This window comes from Podarcis tiliguerta (genome assembly GCF_965153285.1).
Source record: "Podarcis tiliguerta genome assembly, chromosome: 1".
Taxonomy (NCBI): Eukaryota; Metazoa; Chordata; class Lepidosauria; order Squamata; family Lacertidae; genus Podarcis; species Podarcis tiliguerta.
This window is the reverse complement of record NC_139534.1, coordinates 38,980,135-38,997,667: the sequence shown is the minus strand read 5'-3', so window position 1 is coordinate 38,997,667 and position 17,533 is coordinate 38,980,135. Positions and strand designations below refer to the sequence as shown.

The window sequence follows — 17,533 nt, the reverse complement described above, 5'->3', positions numbered from 1 at the left end:
AGATATAGTTTGATGGGAGGGAGAGAGTGAGATAAGGAGAACTGGTTCTGAGTGATGTTAAACATACAAAGTGAGTCTGAGTCTAGCCAGGAGGGGAGAGTTCTTCTAGGTACAGAAGACTCCCAACCCAGTAACAAGGGGTGAGGTGATCCCCTGGTGATCTGTTATACTATTTAGAAGATCTCAGGTGTGTGATGGTTAAGAGAGTGGGTAACTTGAGGAGAAGTGCCCCTCGCTCATGAAACAAAGTATTAAGCTGTGAAGGAAGTATTTAACTGTAATATCTAAGTGACAGAAACTGAGTTGAGCATTTTACCATCTGTTCTAGCACCCGAACACCTACCACCTGAAGTGTAACACCTTGCTTTTAGTAACTGAAGTTTAAGAACAGCTGTGCCTATAGTATTGTGTGTAACCCTGAGACATCTTAAAGGTAAAGGTAAAGGTACCCCTGCCCGTTCGGGCCAGTCTTGACAGACTCTAGGGTTGTGCGCCCATCTCACTTAAGAGGCCGGGGGCCAGCGCTGTCCACAGACACTTCCGGGTCACGTGGCCAGTGTGACAAGCTGCATCTGGCGAGCCAGCGCAGCACACAGAACGCCGTTTACCTTCCCGCTAGTAAGCGGTCCCTATTTATCTACTTGCACCCGAGGGTGCTTTTGAACTGCTAGGTTGGCAGGCGCTGGGACCGAGCAACGGGAGCGCACCCTGCCGCGGGGATTCGAACCGCCGACCTTTCGATCGGCAAGTCCTAGGCGCTGAGGCTTTAACCCACAGCGCCACCCGTGTCCCTGAGACATCTTAGAGTTAGTTAAAGTAAATAAGTTAACTTCAACTTGAAAAAACACATTTTCTGACCCACTTTGTTTCATACACTTCCTTTTGTTTAACAAAACTTTTCTTGTTTGTTTGATCAACTCCTGCCTGAGACTCTAAACCATTAAGTTTTCCCTCATACAAGTCCCCCACTAGATAATCTGTTGTAAATTGCAGAAATTCATGTAAGTGGTGTACTGTGAAGTATATTTAATTGGGGGCAGTTAGTGGGAGTGGATCCGCCACATTATTAATTGGTGATATTAGGTGGTGGGTTTGCTACATGAGGTCTATTAATGAGGGGTATGGGTTTTTTTAATAGAAAAAACATTGTGTACAGTGGTACCTTAGGTCCCAAACTTAATCCGTTCTGGAAGTCTGTTCCAAAACCAAAGTGTTATAAAACCAAGGCGTGTTTTCCCATAGAAAGTAATGCAAAATGGATTAATCCGTTCCAGACTTTTAAAAACAAACCCTAAAACAGCAATTTAACATGAATTTTACTATCTAATTAGACCACTGATCCATAAAATGCAAGCAATAATCAATGTAAAGGTAAAGGTAAAGCGACCCCTGACCATTAGGTCCGGTTGTGACTGACTCTGGGGTTGCGGCGCTCATCTCGCTTTATTGGCCGAGGGAGCCGGCGTACAGCTTCCAGGTCATGTAATAATAATGTAAAATAATAAAATAAATAAGACAGTACTGTAGATGATAAAAATAATAATAAAAAAATTCTTACATGCAGTGATGATAGTCATTGTTTAGATGGGGGGCTTTTATCCATTTATCCAGTCACACAATCAACCAGTAGCTGAACTGGGTTTCGCACAGTCACAAGTCACAAAAACGTAGTAAGAAGCCACAGTCACAAGTCAGTCCCATAAAATGAAGAACAAGTCACTGTAAAAAAAACCCACGAAAAAGCCACACAAACAAAAATGCAAGAACAACGGCAAAAACAAAAGCTCCAAATATCACTTCTTTGTTGTGTGGGTGCTCGGGACTCAAAAGCCAACAGACTCAACAGAAAGCCTCTGATTAGCAGCGGGGGACTCAATTTACAAACGGAACACACTCAACAGGCAAAGTTCCAAGGCAAAGTTCACAAACCAGAACACCTATTTCCAGGTTTGCAGTGTTCTATTTCCAAGTTGTTCATAAACAAAGCTGTTCTAAAACCAAGGTACCACTGTATAAAAATCTGATAAATTCAGTGCCAAAGCAGACTGAAAAAGATATTCTGTTTCATTTATTCCAGCTTGGGGAGTCTAGAAAATTGATTTGGGCACTATGTTGTCATTCTGACAATGAATTATGGGAGCAAAAACACAAATCCAAAGGTTCATCCCAAATGCTTTAGCAATATGTCATAAAAAATATCATACACATACATGATTTGTCAGATTTATCTTTCTCTATGGAACCTTTCAAAATGCTAGGGTTAACCCCAGGAGCTTAACCAACTAGACTTATACTACTTCAAAAAGCATTTCAACTGCTTGTGTATTCTGTTGGTCTAAATTGTTAGAGCACATATTTTGGACATGAAATGCAACTGCCACACATCTTTTGCTTTGTGCAGTGGGTTATGCATGTGGTGTCACTGTCAGAAACATTAGAGATCCCCTCCCTGTCTAGCCCAGCTTACAACCCGTAAGCTTGGATTCAGTATATTCAGAAAAAAGTTAACATGGTGACTTTGTAAAGTAGCAATTACAACAAACCCTAGTTTTCTTCTGGAGCCTTCTCAGCCAGCAAGACTCCACCCCTTCACACCATTCTCCAGGGATGATCTCCAAATTCCAACCTCAATGTCTATTGAAAGAAAATGTCTCCAGATTACTACAATCACTGCACTGCCAACCCTTCCTTTTCTTTTCCATTTTTCTTTCCAGCAGCTGACAGCGTTTCTCCGTTTTACCTAGCAGCAAATCTAGCTTTCCCCTATCCTTCCATTATGTGGAAATGGACATATTCATCACTGGAAATGACTAACACTTGAAAGTGCTAACAGAAAGCCTTGATCAAAAAAGGCCCTGAGAATATTATTTCCCTAAAGCAAAATGTAATTTATTTAATCCTTGAATGAGAACAAATTTCCATTTCAGAATGAGTTTCTTAAAAAAAAAAAAAAAAAACTTCCTTGAAGATTTTTGGATAGCAAAACCACAGCAATGCTACAGCTTCAAAGTCAATGCCTACCTATAATGCCTCTCAAGCCTTGCTAAGAGTTTTGACAGGATGGAGGCCTTGACAGTATCCTAAGAACAAGAGCCAATCTTTTTGGAAGACTAACTCAAATCAATCTCTCCCCCCCCCCACTCTCTCACACACCTCAATGTGGAGGAAGCTCAATAGGGTTAGGAGGTGGTTGCTGATGGCAGCAGGCAGATTATCTCTGTAATATGGCCCATTTGTGTAGTAAGTGGCTTTCAAAACTTGTATCCACTCATGGAGCACTGCCATATAGAAACCTGCATGGGAGTGCTTAGCTTGGTTTAGCATATTCTATCTCATTTCATTTTAACCCTCTTATAAATTATTGTCTTTTTATTTCTTCTTCTTTTTTTTTTTAAGTAGTTTTAGATCTTCACCCTGGGATTGTAAAAATGTCGATTTTTTATTTGATTTCACTGATCGTGCCTGCGGGCCGCAGCAGTGGATCACAGCTGGGATCAGCAGCAGCAGCCAGGACACTCCTGCAAGCTGTACAAGTGGCAATGGTGGCAATCACGCCCCAGTCCCAGAAATCAGTTCATTCCTTTGCAGCTATAGATACAGACTAAAAAAACCCGCTCTTTAAAGCTGAAGCACAACAAATGGCAATTCGGGTTTTCTGCGGATTGTCATTTTCTCTGATTCTGCTTTAACTTGCGGGTTTTCACAGGGAACGCTCTAGTCTAGAGCACAAATGAGAGGGTGCTCAGAGACAGAGCTTTAAATCACAGACTTTGCCTGAAAAGAACAGAAGAAAGTTAAGTGTCAGTAAACCTAGAGAGGCAGTTGGGCTGCCTTGGTGGACCAATTGGCTCATATCCTGGACTCCCTGACTCAAACAGGACAATGAGATATCAACATATGGCTATGTGTATGCTAGGCCCTACTCTGACAAATACAAACCACTGTCAATGGAATCTAGTAATGGAATAGATTGAGCTGGTTCAAGAGGGCAATTCGTTTCTTGCAATACCGATTACTAATAAATAAAGCTCGCATTTGCTAAGTGTGGTTTACTATTAATATAAAAAGATGATGGTCCTGAATACATTAATAGCAGAAGATATCCCGTAAGAGTGTGTATATAATACCTTATGGGAACACCCAGTTTAACTTGCTAAATATAAAAATGTACATATTTTGTAATTAAATGTACAAGGCTGATGAATGTAGGCAACTTTATTAAAGTGTTATGCACATATTTATATGCCCCATTCATTTCATGCTTCACTTGCAATCCACTCTTATGATGAAGTTTTATTAAAAAACCTAATAAAGAATTAAATAAAACCAATATCATTATGAAACAGGTAAGGACATAATAACTCAATATACTGAAGCAGAAATTCTGCTTTGGTGGTTAGGTAATAATGAATTCATATGAAAAATAAGAACTTGGAAAAAGAGAAGAGGGGAGATAAAATGTAGTAGCAGAAGAAGCTACAATATACATATGCTGAAATGCTTATCTTTTTCACTTTTGTGTCTTAAAAGGGGTATACCATTAACCATCATTTTTATAAAAGCAGGTCAATATCTGGAATCTAAAGACTACACTTCAACATCCATTAACAGACCAGAATTACTAGTTTAAATTGCATAAAGTAAAACCCAAATATATTGCATAAATAAATACACGTGAAAAGGGAGCTAGGTGGTTTGAAAATATCCCATTCATTGTTAAGAGAATTACTAAACAAATCAGTTTAAATACAACTTCGACTCATTTCTTTTGAAACATCACTTCAGTCAGATCTAGTCAAGCTTACCATCTGCTGTGTACACAAAAGCAGCTCTATTCTAGAATCATAGAGCTTCCTTTGCAAAGTTTGCACGCAAGCTGTTCTTGTCAAAATTAAACCCATGTGATTATTCATCTTAATATTCAATCAGGCGTTAAGTAAAGAGTGACAAAAGTCCACATATGGATGACAAGCTGCTTCTGTAGTAAATATTCTCCTTTTTATTGAACAGAGTCTTAGGATATTGTAAGATGTTCCCCACCAGCCACTACGGACTTCACTATCTACAGGCTAATATAAAACAAGGTTGAAGTAGCCACTTCAAAACTCAGGCATCCACACCATTTACATTATTATGCCATGTGTCTATTGCTGCGGCTGATAATGAATGAACTTGTTGATATGATGGGTGAAATGACAAAACATGGTTCCTAATATTTTGCATTTATTCTCCAAAGGTTTGCAAATGTGTTGCTATAACACAGATATACATTCTTGACTGCTGAGTTTTTAAAAACACAGATACAAAATATTTTAACTGGTGCTCCAAAGCACATTGAGAAGGGTACCTTACTATTGTATATGCACACACTAAGTTCCAATGTCCTCATTTAAAAGAAAAAGTTGGCAGTGACATCTCTCTTACTTATCTATATTCCATAAAAATTACATTGGAATTTTAAGCAATGGACTTTTTGAGACAGTGACAACAAAGTTATTTTTCAGTTTCCTCTGTGATTTGGAAATGACAGGGAAACGTAGGAACTAAATTGTTCTGCAAAAAATTGTTGCAACTGAAGCAAGTTATGGAGGCATATCATAGAAAGATTCTGTATCAGTTATCTTACGTTCAGAAAAGTTTTGGGCTGTGAGTAGCAAGGAGAAACAAACTTCTGCTAACCTGTGAACGCTATCATTTGTATTCAACAATTGTCCATGGAGTTCAATCGTTCATTCTCTTAGATACAGAAACCAACCAGAAACTATGTAGAAAATACCACATTTGTTCTCCTTCCAGTTGTACCTCCCCCCCCCCTCACACACAAAAAAGACTTCTGGGTGCCCATGAGAACTATGATGCAGGTTGCAGCAGCAGCAACAATATCTTGCCTGGGATGCAAGGAGTTACTCTATACACACCTGAGCACATTCCAGTGGGATATTTTCTTTAAATGATTTTATTTGAGCAGAAGGCTGTCTCCCTTCAACATTACAAACTTCTTTTGAAAGGATTTCAGAAATGGCTCGTGGTGTGATATAAGAGGTCAGGTGGTTGTTTAATATAAGACTGTAATTACTTTGGGTATTTCAAGCTACTAGGTTCACTTCCAAATATTCTTCCTCATCTTTTTCTTATGCTATGTGCAAGGGCAAACAACAAAACTTATAATTCAAAGCAAGGCTTCTCAATGTTGTGTTCTAACTTCAGATAACCAGCAGGCTTTCCAAGTGAGAAAAGATTAAAGATTGAGGTGCTATCATTCACCGATCATTCAAAATGGAGACTAATGAGAATACACACAGGGGGGAAATCCATTGGAAGCTTTGATTTTCTTTATACCTAGCATGCCTATACACATCTTACAACAAACAAATAATATATCATTGAAAGACTCACCCCAAACTTGGATCCACAGCAACTGCTCTGGGGTTGTGGAGGTCAAGATCGATCAGAATAACACATACAGTTCCATTGTAGTTGCATACAAAGATTGTGTCACTCATACGATCCACAAAATAAAAATTCCCAGTAAGCCAGTCGACTGCCATTTGTTGTATATCTGCCAGAGTGAAAAGATTGTTAAATTAATTATGCTAATCCAACATCTGTAACTCCAGATATTACTCCAAAGGAGATATTCTATATATTTGAAAGAAGTTCAAGTTGTTAATGAATTCTTTGAAGACAAGGGATAAGCAGTGCCTTTTTTCTGGAGAGACGCTGGGGGACGCATACCCCTAAACATTTTGTGAATCTAAGTTTGGCCACATTGAGGGGCAGTATTTCAATATGAGTAGGGAAATGAGAGTACCCCTAAACATATTTTATGGAAAAAAGCAGACTATAAGTACAGTAAATTCTGCCTAAAGTAAAATTTAGTTACAGAATACAAAAAGCGGAGGTAATGTTATGGTTGCCATTTTTTACTTCTGTTGTGAACGGACAAAATTTCAGGTGCAAATGACATACTGTAATGATCACAACTGCAAACCCCATAATATTTCACTGTGAGTGCATCAGAGAAGGAGTAATTATGACTTTTTCACAGAAACCACAGATTTCCATCATGTGAGGAAGATCTTGGTTTGTAACTAATCAAAGAAACAGGATATGAAATAAGCTACGAGAATCGCAAAAAGCTTCAGAAATGTATTGCAATCCTGTCAGTCTAGCAGAACCACCCTACCACAAAAGCTCCCCAACCCTATTTCCTTCAGAACAATGAAGGAGGTCCATATTTTCCTCATCACTTGTGCCTGCACTTGGCTTACCTCAACCTTTTATAACCCTGTACATAAACACATTACAGCTGTAGATACTGGAAAAAATCTGTATAGGGGAAAGGTAACTATACTTTCCTTACATGTGTCCCCAACTGTCTGTCCTAAATCCATGGGCAGTGTTGGAATATATTTCCATATACTGTATATCCAAAATATGAAAAGGAACAGACATGGATCACAGTCCACCCTTGAATGGAGAGAGTTTGAGATTGGCATAGGGCTCAGTGGAGCCTCCCTCTTTTCTTGCCTCTGATCTGCCTGTTGTACACATGCAAGGCAGGTGCAGGTAACTCTCCAACTGAAAATCCATGTTTGCTTTATTGTACTCATCCGGCCACCACTCTCCACCATGGCACTTCAGTTTGCAATCTGTATTGCTTGAAAGCCAGGCACAAGGGAGGGATGGGCAAGGGATCTATGCCTGTGCTGATTCGTGTAGTTGTGGCTATACAACAGATGGATTGTATGATATAATTTCAGTGAGATAAAATGAATATACTTAGATGAAAGTATGTGCCTATCTTTGAGTTACAATAGTAAGCGTGATTGCAGATGGAAGGATGTATTCAGAATCTTTCATTTCCAATTTGATTGATCACAGCTTGCTACGTTGTCAAAAACTGAGCAACTGGTTAATCTTAGCTATGATTTGTTTGGAGCAAGCCAAATTCAAAACATGAGCTACGAAGCTGGCTTAATTAAATAAACCTTAGTTAAGATTTGGACAAAATGCGGATCTGTGGATACTGAAAAAAATGAATCAGAAGCTTCTGATCTTCTCAAGGCCACGCTGAAGAAGGTGCACCAGGCCAAGGCTCACATAGGTTCCTATCAAAAATAAATAATATTTTATCATGTTTCCTGAAAGCAGCTGTTATGTAACAGGTAATTTATACAAAAGGCAAATTTATAGCCATTGGACCTTACAATAAGGAGAGGTGGATGAAATATGCAAAATTAAAAAATGTGGAGTAACACTTCAGTTGTCTAAAAATATATTTTAAAAATTGTTTCTATGATAGTTTTTAAGTACAGATAGGGTAAGCCTACAGAATCAGCAGCTTGCTGCAATCAGGCCTTTGAAACATCTCTATTAGGGCTGCTTACTTTTAAGGAAAGGGCTGGTGCTGTGCTGTTTTTAGTGTAGCAAACTGTATGTAAACTGTAATATTAAAAATAATGATATAAATTATGACTGCACAATGGACTAAACAAAACAAAAACAAGTACTGGGTAGTATTCAGCTATTTTTTACATATAAAAGATCCACAGAAATTAATGGCCATAGCTTAGATATGTTCATTCCTTTTAATGGATCTTATCTGAGTAAAACTGATTAGAACACATCAATTGAATTTAATATGGTAAAATATCGACACCTTCCTTTGCTTGTAAACAGAGGCACTTGTGAGGTGTTTTTAAGAGGAAAGACCCATAGTGCTGTCTTGCTCCATTCTGTTCTGTTTTATAGGCAATGTTTTCACTCCTGCCTTCCCATACTCTTCTGATACTCCTGGAGCATTGCCCTCTCCTGTCTTTTTCGCCCCCTCCCTCTTTCTGCCTTGCCACCAGGGATGACAACCCATAATCTTTCTATCCTATTCCTCTTCTCCCTCCTTGCTGTCCTTCCTGTGGCAGACCAAATCCCCTTTGTTGCTCACCCTCTTTTCCATCCACCTCCTTCTCCTCCTTCCCTTGGTCTGGTTTCCTTGCCTGTATTTCTCTTCCATTGGCCCAGGATGCTACTCACTGCTGGTATCCATGCACCCTGCCCTCTATTTCTTGCAGGATGCTTTCAGCATCCTTTTCATCTGACACTCCCACCTCCTATTCCTCAGCTGTCTCTCAGCTCAGTTGTTGAGTGACAGTGTCTGCCGGAATCCCTCTACCATAGCCTATCACCTACAAATAATAGTAGGTGATCAACTGACCAGCATTCCAACGCTGCTTAAGGGGCAAACACTGGAAAACTTTCCTTCCATTACAGCCGTCATAATGTACTCTTCACGGCTGTCACTTCTATTTATAGCCTTTCTCTTCCTGCTCCTTCTTTCCCCTTTTAATTCAGAGGTGTGTGGTTTTTTACCTCCTCATTGTTGCCGCTGTTTTTAGAAATGTGCAGCTTTACTATGACAGCACAGACTAAAGTACTACCTGCTTCAGTCTCTTTGTCTGACAGTAGCCATAGCCACATAGTTTAAAAGAAGGTTGAAATTTGTAATTCATTGTTTTGTCTTTCTTCTGCCCTGTATTGCCAAACTCAACAACAGATTTTAAAAATTGCAGAAAATGTTGCTTAGGAAAGATGTGGCATTTCATGCATGCTTGCACACACACATATAGTGGTGAGATAAACAACCAGCTTCCCCCCCCCCCCTTTGCCACAGGTTGGAATTGAGAAAGGGTAGGACACCTGCTTTGCTTGCAGAAGGTCCCAGGTTCCATCACCAGCATCTTCAAGAAGGGCTGGGGGACTTCTGGAGAGCAGCTGCCAATCAATGTGGACAATACTAAGCTAGATGGATCATTGGTCTGATTCTGTATTAGGCAGCTTCCTGTGATTCTAAGAAAGGTTGAGCTTTTTCTACAGGTTTAATAGTTTATTATATTATCTTTCCAAAGGCTAGTGCACATTTATCGCTGATGGCTAGTTTATTATGATAACAGAAGATTACAACAGGGGGTTGTCAAATCAATTCCACACACTTTGATATCAGTGTTGGATCTTCAATACAGCCAGCCTGCAACTTAACTTGTGCACCTTCAGCTTTACACACTTGACCCCCCCCCAAAAAAAATTAAAAGACTTTGTGTCTTGTGCCTGTCTTGCTGTGTTTGTGTTGAGCATCCCACCAGTGAATTATAAATGACACGCTGCTTTCAAGTTTGGAAAGTTGTAATGAATTACCAAAGTTTGCCTCTGCCTAAAAAGCACATTCCACACTTTTCTATGCACATCATGAAAAACCTACTTAACTTGCAAATGTATTTTTAATGAATAAGGCTTTTAATCTCTGCAGTGTTTCCCTCTCACTAAAGAAATAAATGACATTAAATGTCTTCTTTTTAAGGTCCGTAGTTGTCAGCAAGTAGGTTTCAATATACCTAGTGTAACAAAGCTTTGGGGACACTCCTTTTGTTAAACAAAAAACAAAAAACCACCAACACTTTTCTTGCCTCCTTGCCAACTATTTAAATGTCTCTAACAACCAACCAATTAGAATTCCACATTGCATTTTAGACCTATGTGGTAACACTAGAGCCAAATTATGTACATACTAATTAACTTGTAATCTTAAATTTTTATTAACAGTGCTTTAACAGTGCTTTTAGTGCCTCTGGATGAATCACAAAATTGTGTTCTCTGTTCATGTAAATGGTACCCACTTAAAGATCAAGTAAGAAACATATTCAGCCATGTCCAATTTTAATACACCTTTTGCATGTTCAGAGCTGGAATTTAGCTTGGAATAACAAATGTACAGATAAAACAACCAGCAAGTGATATTCTAAAACATCCGACTGTCCATTTCTTGCACTGTTAAAAGCTGCATATTATTAGTTTTCTTCTGCTTAATTTCACAGCCCTCACCCCAAGTGTAATAGTTGTTAACTGTCTTTTATTAATTTGTTAGATGCAACATGGTAATGTTACACTGACCTTCCTAGAGAGTAATAGCAGGATGTCAAATATTTGAAATAAACTCAGTATACTGAAGGAAAAAAATTATCAGTATTTAATCTATTTATCAAGGCAATTTAATTAATTAAAAATATATTTTTTATTGTTTGCAACAGAGCAAGCAATAAAATAATAAATTTCTTACTAAATCTGTCATTTTCAGGCCATGAATATTGACTTGACACTGCAGGCTTTTAAGAATTGCCTTCACACTCTTGGCAGTGAATTTGTCCCACCCTCTCTTAGAGGAAAGATACTTAGGTTAGTGTCTTCCTTTGGGAGGAGGGCAGGTACTATTTAAGGCTGATCCAACCCCTCTTTCCGCTCTGGTCATCATTGCAGAAGGCTGCAGTCCTTAGGTGGATGAATGGGAGACATGTAAGTCTCCCTCTCCGATATCCCTTTGAATACATAGGTGGGGGCGGACTAGTAGGGAACCTGCAGGACAAAGTTTGATAGGAGAAACAGTGGAACACCATCTGGTGCAAAGGCAGGATACAAATTTAGCAACCAAGCAAGCAAATAATATCCTTTTCCCTAGCATGGTTACTCCAATCAAAATCGGAGCATTTTCCCATGCATCCCTGGTTTCCTACACTGAAGAGGTGCCCTACTGGACAACTATATCTGACTAGCTGCCCTGTGTGGTACATGGGTTCTACAAGGGTGGTATAAAATAAACAACACAACACAAAATGCTCCTATAGTAAAAAGCACCTAGAGACTCTATGTGTGTGAGGAAGAAACTTTAACTGAGGGGGGAAGGATGGAAGAAGCGATGGCTGGGGGGGGGGTGCAAGTGGTACACCTACTTGCGCCTTTCCCCTGTTTCCCAGTCTGTTACAACAGTGGGTGTTGATGGCTGTACGCGCACCAGTCAATGGACTGTTGCTAATGAAGTACGAGGCAAGAAGAGGGAGATGGGAGGAATTATCACTTTTCAACTACCCCCCTCCTGTCAGCGGCAGAGCATATGCCTGCGCTTCCCAGGGTGGGCATGCTCCCTCGGGAGGCGTGATGCAGAGGGTGCCTCCCAGGCGTGGGATAGCCATTCGGGTGCCCAGAGCAGCGTGCGTGCCCTGCAGCCAGGGGTGGAATGAGCTGCCCATGGTGGGCATTCGGTGCACTGCCTGCCAGCGACTCCCAAGCCTCCCCCAGGCTGTCAAAATGAAGGGGGAAAGGGGGGAATGCCACCGGCAAAGCAGCACAGCTCCCCCCTTACCCTGACGGCTTGGGGTAGGCTTGGGAGTCACGGGCAGGTGGCGTGCTGAATGTCACCTCCATCGGTGAGGGCACCTAGGGCGGACCACCCCCACCCCACCCCTTCCTACGCCCCGCCTCCTGTTCTCCGGACACCTCATTTCCCAAGTTCTACTGTTCATGAGGCAGCAAGCAATTCAACCTTCTCTGGACCACATTGTATTGTGGCCTGACATGTTGCAGCATGCCTTGCATAGCAAAAGCCTCCGAATCACCTTTGGTAATTTCAACACAGCATCCTTGGTAATTAAATATTTTGAACTGACAACCAACTATAACCACCATGTTCGAAAATATCGCCCCTAATGTACATTCCTCCCTATAGCATTGTATCACTGTATTTCAATTTATTTTCGCCCGTGTACAGAGTAGCACACGTGCTAGCCATAAACACATGCCTGGAGTATGCCCTTAACATCCTAAGGATTTGACGCCACTTCGTTAGTATAGTAACAATTCTTTACTAGCAGGTAATCCCCTGTATATATTTTAAGCATCACAGAATATTCAGCTTCCAGAGCATTGATCTAGTTAGCATATTTTACTCCTGGTACCAACTGCCTTAGCTGCCAAGGGCAAAAAAATCCATTTAGAAAATGTCCAGAAGAGCAATCTAAATGGCAATTATCAAGGGAAATATAGTTTGTTTTGTTTGTAACATGTGAAGATGCTTGGTTTTCACAGATCTTATCCCAATTCAAGAAGTTTCATATCAGTCCTTGTGAAATTGCTCTATAGTGGAATAAGAGCTGTGAATTTTATTTTCTCTTTCCTGTTAGGGTTGTTGATTTCTGGTTCAACAAAAGCCAAAGACTAGCACCCTCAACATGGAACTGAAAATAACATTCACAACCCTGCTGTCAATTGAGATAGATTTCATTCTGCCTGGTATATTGTGATGTACATAGAGCAACAGAGGGTTCTATAACAATATTCTCATGTAAAAAATAAGATGCATGTCATCAGGTGATTGTAGAATTGTTCAGAATTGTAGGAATAAAAGTAAAGTTTAAGCCAGTGGCAAAGTAAATTCTGTTCTCAATATATAAGTATAAATATGTTTGCATACAAGATGGTTTCTCTCTAGTATCACAGACCGGGAAAGTGGATTCTGTATACTCATCACTATGAATACTTTGCTTTTGAAATAATTTTTTGGCTACTACCAAAGGAAAAGTGGGTTATCATTTCTTACTGAAATAGCATCAAAAAGGGGGGTAGTCCTCAGGTCTGGGCTTTTCAGAGGTATCTGGTTAGCAACTGTGGGAAGCAGGATGCTACACTAGATGCTATCCTTCAGAAGACTGTCAAATTATTTTTCAGGCTAGAACACAGAGGTCTTAAATACAGGGCTTGCAGCCTGAGGCCTTCTCTTGGGCTGCGTGCACTGGAGTTTAATCTGAAGCTTTACGTGGCGTCCCCTTATTAGACTATGGAGTCTGCCCAATGCAACTCCTGCCAACATATAAAGTTTGTGACAAAATCAACTCACAAATCAGAAAGACTGGGGCCTTTTCAGTGGCTCCCCATTTGTGGAATGCTCTCCCCAAGGAGGCTCACCTGGCACCTTTGTTACACATCTTTAGGCACCAGGCAAAAAGTGTGGCCTGCCCCTTTAAGCACTTGTGGAGCAGACCAGAGTGAAGACTCCTGCTGTGCAGTCCATTCCATTGCCCCGGCCCACCCCAGCTGCCATGGATTGGCCAAAATCTGAACTGGGAGGCAACGGCCGGAGTAAAGATGATGTGGCTTCGAGGGGATGAGGGAAGCGCTGCACTGGGTCACAACCACCACCCACCCTTGTACTGGGTAAGTGGCCATTCTCTTCAAGTGTTTGGCTGATTAACATTCTCTGTCTGTGGGAGAGCAGTTATTGGTTTATTTTGCTTCTGTTTTGTTGTTCGAATTTTGTGTCTTCATTCTGTATTTTTCTAATGCGAACCAACCTGTGATATTCAGATGAAGGGCGGTATACAAATTTAATAAATATAAATAAATAAATAAAATTTCATACCCTAGCAAAGTTCTTATTCCAGACCAGGACCTCTCCTTCAACAACTGGCCAAGGTCTCCAATTATCTCCAGCAAGGCTGGGAACTGTCTCCAGGCCATAGTGCCTAGCTGTCACCAATCCTGGAGACTGATTGGCTTATTTTCCACTTGCACAGCACAAAAAAGCCACCATGAATGAAGCTCATGGACCAGTTTGAGAATGAACAGATCCATGGGGAAACCCATTTCTTACTTCCCTCCATTGAAAAATATGTCAATCTATTCCAACTCTAATACATCCCGGTAGCCCATTTCTTCAATAACTTTGGACCTATCTAGATTTGGTCTTGTTTCAACAATGGGATAGAGTTATATCACTCTGTTCGCTCCAAATTTGCATCATGTAAGTTTGCAACATGTCCTGATTAATGAAGTATTTGTTTTCAGACTGCTATAAACAGCTGCCAACATATATTTATCTAACTCACTTTAGGAAGTCTAACAGTTCCAAAATGTCCCTTAGCATGCACATGCACACACACATGTATTTATGTATGTATCTTACAGAAAGAACATATTTGTTTTATTTACCTAACATTGGGTTAGTGCAAATATATCTATTGTCTCTTATCACTTATCTCAGGGGTGGGGACTTGGATCTCACTGGTGGTCCTGCTCCTTATCTTTCCTACCCCCTGCAAGCTAACTTCTACTAGACTATCTAACAGGTTTTTTTAGTTACTGTTCCATCTTCTGTTCTAAAGCAAACTTGTGTACAATCAGCTGGGAAGAAGTCCCATTGAACTCAATGGGATTTAATTTTGTGTAGATATGTATAGCACTGATTTTAAAAAATACTAAGACAGGCTGCTTAATTTATTCTTGCTGTAAATTTCTCCATACTGACCACATCTAAAAAGGGAACAAAATATTATAAAATACTCATTTTTCATACTCTGTGACCACTACAAATGAAATAATGTCCTTCTTGATTGTTTTTTAAGTGGCTGACTGTTTTTGCTGCCAATTTCAGGCACAATCAAAGAATAAGAACAGAAAATGGTCCCATCTCCCATTTCTGCTTTACTGATTTTTAGTGGTGTTGCCAAATGATTGTAAATTTGCAATAGGGTCTCAGCTGTTTGGCACCTCTGCAGAACAATGAAGGCAGATTTATAGAGGTACAACAGCCGTAACACTCTCTTTCTTTTAACGACACATTCAAAAAGCGTACTATAAATCTTTGCAGACAGTAAATCAAAACTGGTTATTTACTTCAAAGTAGTTAAGTAATCTGCTGCTAAACTTAAAATTAAAGCATAATTTAGCATCAATTGATGTGCCATCAACTACCCAGAGTTTAGTGAACCAAGCTATTATAGGGGATATATGGCATGATTACGCTACCCTACATGCTTTGGCTGTTTCCAGTTGTCTCTTTCCAAGGCATCCTGTAAGCTCCCTCCACGTTCTCATTGGAATTCTAGTTTACACTCTGCTTTTTCTCTATGTCATGAAGTTCAGTGGGGGGAAAAATAGCTTCTGTTCTTCAAAATTAATGCTGCCATTTTTATGTTATCCCATAAAGATGCTAAGCAGTGGGTAATTAAAATTTTTAAGTTGTATACAATATTTTAATAAAATATGGATTGACTTTCTAGTAAAAAGTTATTAAGAAAATGACTTGGGGGAAAAGGTAGAATGTTTTAATACTCTGAGTGCAGGTCCTCAAATATGCTTCTCCAGGGATAATATAAAATCTATTTATTATAGTCAGCTTCTTAAAAGGGAATTCATATTTCAGGCTTTATTGTGCCAGGCTGGCATTGGGGGCTGGGGGGAGGAATTGCTAAGCAAACAACATTGATTCACACTACTTGGAATTGCAATGCATTCTCCTACTTAAATTAGGACTTTTAAAATGCACATAGGCCTTAAAACCACATACTATTAACAGAGACAATAAACAAACATTTTTGTGTGTTATTAGTTAGGTATGGACAGATTTACAATACACAAGTAAGTGGCAATTGCAATAGTGTTAAAAATGCACTTTTTCTCCTTTTCCCTAAATTCACCTATGTTCTTCTCAGAAATCAACATTTCCTAGCTGTCATTAAATATTTAGTGCTAGTTTTTAGCTTCTCAAACATGGGTGAAAAACCCCAAAATATTAATGTCTATTTTGGAAGCTTTCAATGTGAAACATTTTACAAATTGGTACAGCAGTGTTTTATGCTGATGTGGCAATACAGAAAACAGTGAGCATCAATTAGGCATGCTAAATCAGATAAAAATAAAACTGAGTAAACATTATCAGCAGAAAAGCATCCAATAACGATCATCTTGTTGATCCATCAGGAATATTTAATAAGCCAATTAAAGCAGCTTATCCAATATTGCACAGTTATTCCTTGGCTACTAAGGAATGAAATGCACTTAATTTTATGCATTCAGTCATAGCAAAAAATAAATAAATGTTGTTATAAGAATTAAACTTAGGTTGATGTGATTCACACCCTCACTTTCAGCTCTCCTTCACATGGAGGGTGGGGGCAAGTGTAGAAGTTTGAGCCAATGCATCTCCTATTAAATTTCCAAGAACCATGGGAGTAGGAGCTATAGGAACAACATTTCCTGGGAACGAACGAAGCTCTCAGTTCTACTCTGGCTGGCACTGGCTACTGTCATTCCCTGCCTCTGCCTATCAGCTGGGCGTGAATCTCATTGCACCTCTTCCCGCTGCTATTTTCAATAATATATGCTTTGCATCTGTATACCTTGTAATGGAAATTATACAGTGTTTCCTTCACAACAGTTGCTTTGAAATTTAGCAAAGAGCTTCGTGGATACTCCCTTGCCTCTCTTAAGTATATTGCATGTTTAGGACTGTTATTCAAAATAGCAAACATACAAAGTTGCAAATATTTGCAATTAAATAGTTTGAATTGTTCATATATTATTTAATTTTATTCCATTTGTATCCCACCTTTCAGACCTATAGATTCTCCTCCACCAAGGCAGCTAGTTTGGATTGGAAACCTGGTGTTTTCCAGATGTTTGTGAACTACAACTCCCATCAGCCCTAGCCAGCATGGCAAAGGGTCATGTTTACTTCAAAATATCTTGAGGGCACCAGGTTGGGAAAGGGTGGTTTAGTTCCAGTTCCAATCCTGGTTATTGTACATTGTTCCCTATTGAATTTCTCTCTCTTCCCCCCTCCCCACAGAACTCCATCTGCACTCATGCAGACTGTATTCCACTTTGCCAGTCAAAACAGACCCCTTCCTCTCACCATGGTAATGCCGCATATGTA

The 17,533-nt window shown here is 39.7% G+C and overlaps 1 protein-coding gene across 3 annotated transcripts in view; it reads right to left on the bottom strand.

Moving 5' to 3' along the window:
- The window catches only part of LRP1B (LDL receptor related protein 1B), a 728,211-nt gene that overhangs the window by 264,282 nt on the left and 446,396 nt on the right, over positions 1 to 17,533 (bottom strand). For all 3 annotated transcript variants that reach the window (XM_083404224.1, XM_083404226.1, XM_083404225.1), the window contains one exon: positions 6,397 to 6,559. In XM_083404224.1, coding sequence (XP_083260350.1) covers positions 6,397 to 6,559 — 163 coding nt within the window. The remainder of the gene's footprint in view (positions 1 to 6,396; positions 6,560 to 17,533) is intronic.